General features: G+C 33.3%; 1 protein-coding gene and 1 pseudogene across 1 annotated transcript; one reads left to right on the top strand and one right to left on the bottom strand.

Annotated features, from left to right (window-relative positions):
- Positions 1-2,754: 2,754 nt before the first annotated feature.
- On the bottom strand, positions 2,755-5,134 carry LOC113400698 (carboxypeptidase B-like). Its single transcript, XM_026640348.2, has 5 exons — positions 5,070-5,134; positions 4,680-4,889; positions 4,334-4,436; positions 3,647-3,955; positions 2,755-3,399 (listed from the first exon to the last, which is right to left on the bottom strand). The coding sequence occupies exons 1-5, from the start codon at positions 5,132-5,134 to the stop codon at positions 2,770-2,772; spliced, it is 1,317 nt and encodes a 438-aa protein (XP_026496133.2). The 3' UTR covers positions 2,755-2,769.
- A 3,362-nt stretch (positions 5,135-8,496) lies between these two features.
- LOC113400699 (carboxypeptidase B-like) lies at positions 8,497-11,031 on the top strand (annotated as a pseudogene).
- The last annotated feature ends 835 nt before the right edge of the window (positions 11,032-11,866 follow it).

Raw genomic sequence — 11,866 nt, 5'->3', positions numbered from 1 at the left:
AAATATCCCGATAAGCTCGTTCTAGTGTAAGCATTAAATTCTTACTTGCCCCCCCATACTGAAAAACCATAACTCAACAAGGAATGACAAAAACGTAATAAATTGAGGTAAGAAGATTTTTATCACAAACATACCTGAGGTTTTTAAAAGTGAATATTATTTTTCTTATTCGTCAATTCAACCCTGATATGTGTTATTTCCACCGTAAGTGTTGGTCTATTGTTATTTAAAGGTATTTTATAGATTCCGTTTAATCCAGTTTTTCGGTGACACGGTCTATCCTTTGTATAATCCTTCTCAAAACAGAGGTTGCAGATGAATGTAATTGTTTTTGCTAAGACATTTGCGCCCATTTTATAAAAAGTTGAAGTGATACCATCCCAGCAATGCATGTGGCATTAGTATTCTTGGGTGATTTAATTTTGGGTAACCTCAAACTCATCTGTTGGATTCATATAGAGTTTTCTTGATTTGATAATTTAGATTGCAAATTTATAAGTTCGGCTTCGATGGTATTTATTCTACTTATGTCATTTTGCCAATTGTTTTCCAATGCTACCGAATTGGAATAATCGATTCACCTTTCAGGGCTTCTTTTAATTTACAATATATCTAATAGTGTATGATTAACCTTATCTAAACAACAAATCTGCTTAATACATTTTTTCTCATTAATTATGTTTTTGTTTAATTTATAGCTGTAATACAATTGTTTATTTTTATTCAATACTTTTCTACGTGTATTACGATATATAACATGGTTAATTTTAAGAATTACATTGTTCGGGTCTTTACGTAAATTACAGTGCAGTCTATCTCTATGTTTTATACATCTAATTAAGCCTGCGGTAATCCAAGGCTTAAGATTTTTCTATCTATTTTACAACTTAATGTTTACAGTTTGGTGGTCTAATGCTTTTGTAACAATTTCAAGAAAAGTAATAGTGACTTCTGAAAATTTTGAAAAAGTCACTCATACTTTATTTTAGTATATCAAATTCCAATTATTCAAAATATTGAAGGTTCTTTGTAACAATTTCAAGAAAAGTATTAGTGACTTCTGAAAATTTTGAAAAAGTCACTAATAAAGTATAATATTATTTATTAATATTATTTTAGAACATCAAATCCCAATTACTCAAAATCTTGAAGATTCTCACTTACACTTTATTTTGGAATATCAAAACACAATTAAGGCTTTGTAGGATTTTGATAACTAAATGGTAATCTGTCTTTTTAATAATATGATTATTTATAGTTTTATTAGTTATAGTAGAAACTGCCACCATAACACATGCATGATCTGTTTAAGTTGATAAACATACTATAGTTGTAATATCATGTTTCATACACAACTTTTATCACTGGAAATGGAAAACCGTAAAAGGACAGTAATTCTAAATAATTCTCAGCAATAGGCTTGGTATCCATTAATGCATCCTTAATATCAATATTGATATCGCCTTAATATTAGGACGTTCTTTGTGCAAAAGTGATGGTAATTGGGCAAGGTTGGTAAAACATTAACTTTAGATAACAAGTATTGAGCATCAAAACTTATTAAAATAAATTTTAATAAGAATATTCTTTTTATCTGTTGAGAGAAGTTTTTTACGACATTTGTCATGAGTCTTGCCACAGGATAAGGTAAATATGAACGGAAATGTCACAGATAAAATAATAATGCACAATCACTCTGTGGAACCAGCTTTCGCCGACGGTTTTTCCGAACCGATACGACTTGGGAACGTTCAAGAAAAGAGCGTACTCATTCCTTAAAGGCTGGCAACACATCGGCAAGTCCCCCGGTGTTGCAGATGTCCATGGGAGGTGGTAGTCACTTTCCATCAGGTGAGCGTCATGCTCATGACAGGAATAAAAAAAAATGTTTATGAAAACAAACAATGAGATGACACTTCCACCCTTATATTACAAATAAATCCATACCATATTTTTTTATTATTTGTGTATAGTTATAGCCTTAATTTTAAGAATATAGCTTTCATATTGAATGGATATAAAGAGTTCGACTTTGTAATAGAAAAAAAAAACGAAGAAAATGTAGCTAATTTTAATTTTTTTCAATTATAATTTTAGTATTCCTTAGGTGACCTATTTGCTGATCTACTTACATGATAAAAAACTAATTGACTGACTGCCTCGTTGGACTAGTGTCTCAAATAAATAGTAATTGGGATTTTTAGCAGCCCAGAATTTGGAACTTGAACTCCTTACGTTCATACCGGATTCGCCGCCCCCATTAAATTATGAGAGATTTAAAAGTGCACTTGCATTTGGGATTTTGACTTGTCTCCCTTGAGATGGACTGGCGTGGCAAAAATCGGTCAGGACGATTTTTTTTTAAATATTAATATTAATTCAGAGCCTTACCAAGCGAACCTATTTAGATTTAAAACCAATTGTATCTTCTTTTAATATTACTTTTTTAATTAAAATTGAAATAATTGTTTGATTTTAATAAAGATTAGGGTAACAAAAAAAATTCAATACAGATATATCTTTTATTTTATTTTATCCTCAATAACAATATCAGAACAATTTTAATTAGGGGTCGGCTGTCTTCGTTTTTAGAGGTAAAGATGTTCAAGATGTTCTACCTTAAGTCTTTAACTTCGTTACCAACACCAAGCGCCAACAATCAACAGAGCGCCTTTCTTTTCGTTTGTACTTAATTTTAATTTATTGATAAACATTATAATAAACCATCTAATTTGATACAAGTAGTAAATTAGCTGTTTTTCAAAAACATCACAGATTCTTTTTTCCAAACAAATCACCAGCTCTTCTAGCCCCAATAACAAAAGCCGCCCAGGTTTCTACACAGACTTGATTAATATAAATAGGATCCAAATGGAAGCCTTCGCTAAATTCATTAGATTCATCATCTTCATTTTCTAAACCCGGTAGCTCAAACGTAAAAGTCAATGGAACTCCCCTATAATGAGCATAATCTTCAGCAGCACCTGATGTGCCATAACCGATAGTAAGCATTGAGTTGCCTACCACGTAATTAGGGAAATGCGGCAGCGATAATCTATTCATAGCATCAGCCATATTGATGCCAACGGTGTGAAGAGAAAAGGCGTTATGAGACAGAGAACCATTATTACCCCACGGGTAAAGAATCATGCTTCCGAAGCTGTGCATGGTTATAAAGAGGACCATCCGATCAACATGTTCGTCAATTATTTCACCAACAGTTCTACTTTCTGATTCGGAAAATGGTTTAGTTCCGGCGTAGATCGGAGAGCATTTGTCATCATCTGCACCGACTGTGTTCCACTCGAAGTTAAAATTTCGGTTTCCATCGACGCCTCGGCAGAGAAAGCTCGTAATACTCCAATCCTTCAGAGAACGAGTTTTTCGCCACATTCTGTCCTGAATTTGAAAATGAATACAATCGTAAGATATTATTTTTTGAGGCTCGTTATCACGAAGCACCAGCGAACATAGCACGTAATCGTTTTCAGTAGCAATGATGACTAAATGGTCTAGGGAGTGTTTAAATTATACTTTTATTTTTGTTCAAATAAAGATATATTTTTATCTTTGAGTTAATAATCAAATATAAATACAAATCTGACGTTCAATATAACAAGCAGTAATAATGATCATTTTGACTCACCCTTTCGTATGAAAATACATAACCATCAGGATTTACGACTGGAAAGAGAATCCAATCGAAGTTGTCAAGGAGATCGGGTTCAGTCACGTTTTCAACCAGTTTGTGGATGGCATAAGTGACAGTTGGGATAGTGATCCATTCCCGGGCGTGGATTCCAGCATCAATGTAGATGATTGGTTTGTTGCTTACAAATTTATCTTTCGAAATCTTCAAGTACTTAAGGGGCCGACCTTGAAATGATTTAGAAGAACTAACTAAAGTTACAATTTCTGGATAATCCTCAGCGATTTTGTCGATATATTCATATATCTGTAAACGAAAACACAACATTGTATTAAATCACAGACAAGGAAACGAGCAATCTCACCGTGGCGAAGTTGTCGTCTTATCCCATAGACACTAACAAAGTCTTGAATATGAATCAATTATATTAACTGAATATAAGATGTTAATTCCGTTGTACCTTTAAATACAAACCTATACAAAGTATTGATTATTTAGCAGTGGAATAACCACGTAACCCAAAATTAGATAAAAAGCTTGATTATTTTTAAAAACGTGATTTTTAAAATTTTTAAATTCGATGTTTATCATATTACCAAGTTTTCAAAAACGCAACATAATTCTAAAATTTGGCAATAACAATTTGTAGATTACATGACAAAATAACATTTTCAAATGACATACCACGTCCAGAGTTTGATAGTTGTCGTAAGGTAAACTGCCGCCGTTTATAGAACGAGTTGCTAGCTTTCTCGCTTCGATTTTCTGGTCATCGATATCAAATCGTCTGGAAGAGAAGAATATTATTATAAGATTTTTTTATTATACAGTTTATACAGCGCCAATATTCCATATGAATAAAGCTGTTTACAAATTACCAAGTAATTTTGCTTATTCCATCACGCTGCTCAGTTGAAAGAAGGTGTCATTTGCGGTATTTTTTTACCATACATACGCTGCTCAAAAACTTGTATTCAATACAGTCCTAAAAATGCTTGAGAGAAAAAGTCACGGTTTAAACAATACTCACTCTTTTAGATCGTCAGAATGAATCCGATTGGATATTTTCTCTTTCGCTAGGAATTTCAAAAAATCATCCTGGTATTTCGGTTCAACCACAACAATCCCTTCTCGATTCACCGCTGCCTTTCTGACGAAGTCGAGATGGAGCTCTTGGATCTTACTCGTCAATTTTAATAGCTGGTCAAAGCTCACCGGATTGACGTAGAAGGATTTCCATCTGAAACGATATCGAGGTATCACCAATAAAGTTGTGATCAATTATGCCAAAAGCATAGGCACTTTACTAATATTCCTATGGTGCCAACCATTAAATCAGGTTATAATATTTTATAAAAAGAAATTAACATTCCAAAGAATACAAGATCGTATACTAAATAAGATATTTGTATTGGCTCACCCAGAGTATTGTTCGTGTTTGGCGTGAATCGCCGTCACGAAGAGCAACAACACTAACGACTTCATACTCTCAATAAATCAAAAGACAACCAAATGCCTTATTTATACACCAACCGAATTGATAATGATCGATATGACTTAGTTAATCTCTTCATTAAAATATGTTATTGACGATGTATATCTTATCTAATTTAAATCTGATCGCATGCAAGGATAAATGAGCTGATGGTGTTTGGTATTAAACTGATAAGGCAATCAAACTTACTTGGTAGCAGAGCTTCGTGTGAGCCCTTCTCGCTATAAAGCACTCCTTATATATTCTACTCTCAAATACCAAAGCCTCGCTTCTTACACCAATGCCTATACCAGTACTTGATACTTTCCAATTACCTTCCTTTCCTGTTAATTTGTCTGGTCGATTAAATTTGATAATGATTATATCAGTCAGTTCAAAGTTCACCACGTTACAGCAATGATGAGCATATAAAGTAACTTTATTTCACTTTAGACAAGGAAGGAAAAGGAGTTAGTTCAAGGAAAAGGACAAAATTATATTATTTATTTAATATTCAACGATACGTCTGATACACTTACTTAAATGTAAATTTAAAAATATGATGTTCATTGATTAACTCAGCGCCAATCTCTATATATACAGATATGTTACAGGTTATACTTGTAGTAAGTATCGGTTCCGGTTCTAACTTTGTGAATTTCCCTTTTTTAACAAAGTGCACATATTCAGAACCACTAATAGCGCAGTAATCTTCACATTTGTATGGACTAGCAAAATTTGGCAGACTTCAACAAAGTCTCTAAACGAGTTTTTTTTTATTGTAGTGTAGAAAATGGTATGACTGATGTTCATTAGTCTACATTTCATGTTTCACTTCAAAAAAATAATCCGATTAATTCATTACGTTCGAATGAATTACTCTCAATGAGTTTGCATTGTTCATTTTACAATCTTTGAATTGAATATCTGATTATGATATTTTTTGAAAAATATTTCAATGAATCATTGGTCAGTTGCATTTCTCTCTTGTAATTAAGCCTCTCCCAAAATGCGCCAATACTCCCAGTACTTCACCTTTCGTATTGAGTTGGATCCGACCATCATTTTTCAGAGCTGTCAGAGTTGTCAGAGCATCATGCTGTAATTGCTGATCAGCAGTCTCCACCATAGGAATATCCTGTTCCAAAAGCCATCGACTTATGTGGCTAGCTCAGTGCCATTTCAGTTAGCTTATCCTACAAGCTATCTGCCTATCTCGGTAGCTCCAAAGCTTGCTCTATAATACCCCGATCGAGCTCGAGTTTCTTGACTCAGTTAGTGTCATGTCGGCACCGTATATCATAGGAGATAAGAATCTTTGATAACTTTTATATATGTATTTAATTTTATTCATAATTGTATAAACTTTCCGTTAGTATACGTTTATTTATCTCATTAATTGTATAATGTTACCTATTTGATTTTATGTATATGCTTGTTTTATAAGTGGTTAATAAGTATCAGCGCAAACTTAACTGATGTATGTAATATTGTATATTATTATGCCATAAGTGTCATCTCATTGTTTGTTTTCATAAAATATATTTTTTTATTCCTGTCATGAGCAGGAGGCTCACCTGATGGAAAGTGATTACCACCGCCCATGGACATCTGCAACACCGGGGTGCTTGCAGGTGCGTTGCCGGCCTTTTAGGAAGGAGTACGCTCTTTTCTTGAAAGTTCATGTTTTGGGGCGGGTTCGGGCCTCCGGGAATCTCACATACCGGACGAAACGCGGTAGAATAGCTACCACTTTACGCCCATTTAAGTGAGAGAGTGGTACTTCCCCTGGCTTACCGGCCCATTCGGCTGCAACCCGAAGGTATGCAGTGTGACACTACCATTTAAAAATTCTAAAACACCTAATACTACCAAATTTAAAGATCAAAATGGAAATCTGAGCCGTCCTTGAAAATTTCTATGTAAACAACAATTCACTTTCATATTCATTCAAAACGTCCGTCAAATCATGCAGTAATGTTAGGAGAATTTTTATATTCAAAGAACTTTGCTCTTAGGGGTTGAGTTTTCTGAAAATATGTTATGGATTTATTTATAATATAAGGGTGAAATATAAGGATTAGCCTCGTTATGCTTGGCGTGAACGCAAGCTGCTCTAGTAATTTAATTTCATAAGTACACTCTCGCGTTTGATAAAATATGTTGCAAATATTCGTTTTTTTTAATGTTATAGGGAGCAAACGAGCATGACGCTCACCTGATGGAAAGTGACTACCATCGCCCATGGACATCTGCAACACCGGGGGGCTTGCAGGTGCGTTGTCAGCCCTTAAGGAATGAGTACGCTCTTTTCTTGAACGTTCCCAAGTCGTATCGGTTCGGAAAAACCTGATAGGCCGTGACCGAAATGGACCAGTATAAGTTAAACCCTATTTCATATGATCGAATACGTTGCTGAAAACTCAACTTACATTGGTCTTCGAAATTAGCAGTATTTTTTTAATTTGTGTTCACATTAACTGTCAATTATAACCATTTTACAGACTATAATTAACCAAAGTTTCAACCAAATCAACTTGACGATATTTTTGCAATAAATATATTGATGTATTTTTTTTTAATTGACATATCTTTTTTATTTGTGAACCGATTTTAATAAAACAAAACCTATATGGTACCCTGAGCTAACTACAGTATATTAATGAAAATCGCATCCAAATCGGTAAAGCCGTTTCCGAGATTAGCGCTAACGAACGAACTGATAAACAGACAAACAGACAAAAATTCTAAAAATCACATTTTTGTGATCTATTGCATTAATAAATACCCCCAGTACAATATTTTCTCAATTTTATTCTATGGACAGATTTTGATCAGTTACGATTTTATTATATGTATAGAAGATAAAGAGATTGACTAAGTTATATCGATCATTATCAATTCAGTAGTTGTATAAATAAAGCGTTTGATTGGCTTTTGATTTATTTAGGCGATATTAAGTTGTTAGTATTGTTGCTCTTCGTGGCGGCGATTCACGCTAAATACGAAAAATACTCTGGGTGAGTCAATACTCGCATCTGATTTAGTAAACGTTTTTATATGCTTTCAAATGACAATTTCACTTTACACAATTGTCGTTGTTGCCCGTACGTTGAAGGGGTTGGTCGTCCTATATTAGGTATGAGATAGGCAACTTATGTCTTTCCTTGTGGTTCAAGTTTGCTTTATATCAAATTTCATTAGAGTCGGTTCAGTGGTGTGACCATGAAATAGCAAGAGATAGACAGACAGAGTTACTTTTGTATTTATAATATTAGTGTATATATTAATTGGTTTTAAATGCTGGCACCCTAGGAATATGAGTAATGTACCTATACTTTTGGGATTTCCAATCTCAAATTTAGTTATGTAACATTCAAAATATTTCAGCTGGAAATCCTTCTTCGTCACACCGGTGAGCCATGATCAGCTGTCGAAATTGACGAGCAAGATCCAAGAGTTTGATCTCGACTTCATAAGTAAGGCAGCGGTGAATCGAGAAAGGATAGTTTTGGTTAAGCCCCGATACCAGGTCGACTTTTTGAAATTCCTAAGAGAAGAAAACATATCCAATCGGATTCATACTGAAAATCTAAAACAGTAAGTATCGCTTACAATTTGACTTTTTTTTCAAGTGTCTCTTAAACTGGTGTGATTGTTAGTTTTACAGCAGAGAATCTTGGGAAAATAGATCGTTACCAACGAATTGAATAGCTCTTTCGTTATCAGATATATGCAGATGCATGCACCATTAATATTTTTCATATGCTTAAATTTTTCATGATTCATATCACGCTCGGCAGTGAAAGAGAACATCGTGAACAATCCTGTAACTTTTACCGCAAATGCAACCTGCATCAAAACAGCAAAGAGATCTGTTCAATTGTGTTCCGATTTGAATGTTAAGTAAGCGATTGTAATTTGTGGTGCAAGGGACATATTTTTTAACATTCTTATTTTAACGTTTTCTTTAGTTAAAAGCTTCAAAATAATAAAGCGGAAATACCGATAAGTAGTAAAGTATATTTATCTTAATCTGATATAACAACGCCCATTTTACATGTAGATAAAGAATTCTTGATCACATGGTAGTGTAATATTGTGTATTGAGCAAGCTTGTTTGTTTGAATTGAATTGTGGTGATGATCTTATTTGATTAAAATTATCGCGTATAAGTTGTACTAGTTTAAAATTATCATGACGTGATGTTTATGATTCATTAGAACATTAGAAGTGTTAACAGTAACCATACAAGTAATTGTAAATCAACAGATAATTTAGTGATTATTAAAATATTAATAGTATTGAAGTTTGTCGCTTGTAAAGTTACTTTGTGTCATTTCAGGATCGTCGAATGATATTGTGACAAATAGCAGTTATTGATTAGGAACTGCATAAACGCGTTCGTATTTTTTTTATAATGGATATAAACTCGAATTGATTTTCTTCTATTTCAGACGATTTGATATCGATGACCAGAAAATCGAAGCGAGAAAGCTAGCAATTCGTTCTTTAAACGGAGGCAGGTTACCTTATGACAACTATCAAACTCTCGACGTGGTATGAAATTTGAAATAAATTATTTTGTCGTATCTTTCTTCAGTCACCAACAAAATTGATTAATAATTTTGAATTTAGAAAACAATTTTATTTGGGGAAAACTCATATTTTTGGCAAACTTTCGTAAGATTATTTGAAAAATGATTACCCTTTGAAGTAAGTTTGAGTCATACGGTACTTTGCTACTGTAGGATTGCCCGTTTGTTTGTCCGTGATTAAATATAATGTTGTGCTATATTTTGCAGATATATGAATATTTGGACAAAATGGCTGAGGATTATCCAGAAACTGTAACTTTAGTTAGCTCTTCGAAATCATTTGAAGGTCGACCCCTTAAGTACTTGAAGATTTCTAAGGAAAAATTTGCAAGCAACAAACCAGTCATCTACATTGATGCTGGAATCCACGCCCGAGAATGCTCGCCCCCTACTGTCACTTATGCCATTCACAAACTGGTTGAAAACGTGACTGAGCCTGATCTCCTTGATAACTTCGACTGGATTCTCTTTCCAGTCGTCAATCCTGATGGTTACGTATATTCTTTTGAAAAGGTGAGTAAAAATGAATATTACCACTTCTTACAATATTAAACGTTAGAGCCAAAAATCTTAATACATATATTTTTTCTAAATAAGATTGTTTACTAAATAACACTACATTTTATTTAAGCTGATACTTCGTATCGCCTCGTTACGCGCTATTTTAATATTCAATATTTATTTTTTAATTCAGGAAAGAATGTGGCGAAAAACTCGTTGAATCGACGGAGTATTTTAAGCTGGATCTGCCCTGGCGTCGATGGAAATCGAAATTTTAATTACGAGTGGAACACAGTCGGTGTCATCGATATTAAATGCTTCAACAACTATCCTGGAAGTAAGCCATTTTCCGAACCAGAAAGTAGGACTGTTGGTGAAATAATTGAAAAACATCTTGATCGGATGGTTCTTTTTATCACCATGTACAGCTTCGGAAGCATGATTCTTTACCCGTGGGGTAATAATGGTTCTCTGTCTCATAACGCCTTTTCTCTTCACACCGTTGGCATCAATATGGCTGATGCTATGAATAGATTATCGCTGCCACATTTCCCTAATTACGTGGTAGGCAACTCAATGCTTACTATCGGTTATGGCACATTAGGTGCTGCTGAAGATTATGCTCATTATAGGGGAGTTCCATTGACTTTTACGTTTGAACTACCAGGTTTCGAAAACAAAGATACAGGTGTATATCTTGATGGTTTCAATTTGGATCCTATTTACATTCATCATGTGTGGAAACCTGGGAGGCTTTGGTCATTGGAGCTAGAAAAGCTGGTGATTTGTATGGAAAAAAGAATCTGTAATGATTTTTAATAACTGACAATTTAGTATACCTATATAAGACAGTTGTTTTATTATAATTTACTTTACTCTTACTTTATATATTATGGTCAAGTTAAAAATGTACCAAATAAAGAAAGGCGCCCTTAGTCACGTTGTGGTAGCCAAAGATCTCAAACGTGTTTAGGAGACTTAACTTAGGACATCCTGACCCCTAAAAACGAGGACAGCCGACCTGAAATTAAATTAAAATAATATAAAAAAAAATATGACTAAAAATACGATGAAAAATATAGACTGATATTGTAAATTATTTTTATTATACTTATTTACTTCTTGATGTAAAACAATGATTTAAATTTTTACAAAAAAAATATATTTTAAACTTAGACCGAGTTAGATTTTTTATAGAGACTTAATACAGGATGATGATTATGAATGATGATTGTCAGGATATTTTAAGAACAATTTCTATTTCTATATTACTTTATTACATTTTAAGGTTATAAGACAATGAAAGATTATATGAAGCACAAATATTTATTCAATTATTATAATAGTTGTAGTAATCGTAATATTGTATTAATTAATATTTACATTAATACCATTACCTTAATACTAACTTTAAAAAAAACACAATTAATATATCATCAATAATTTAATAAGCAATAATAACAATTACACTATATCAGAAAATTATATCGTACCTTAAATGTTAGCAGCAACTTGCTGGTCCAGGATCAATGTGAAAAGTAAAAGTCGAAAAAGTGTTCTGTACCGAGCTTCCATCACTTATATAAGCCTCACTACAAATCACGTGACTCACAATATTGAACAGAAAAGTCAAAGTACCCTCTT

This window comes from Vanessa tameamea, chromosome 22 (assembly GCF_037043105.1).
Source record: "Vanessa tameamea isolate UH-Manoa-2023 chromosome 22, ilVanTame1 primary haplotype, whole genome shotgun sequence".
In the NCBI taxonomy this organism is placed as follows: Eukaryota; Metazoa; Arthropoda; class Insecta; order Lepidoptera; family Nymphalidae; genus Vanessa; species Vanessa tameamea.
This window is presented reverse-complemented; position numbering and strand designations above follow the sequence as displayed.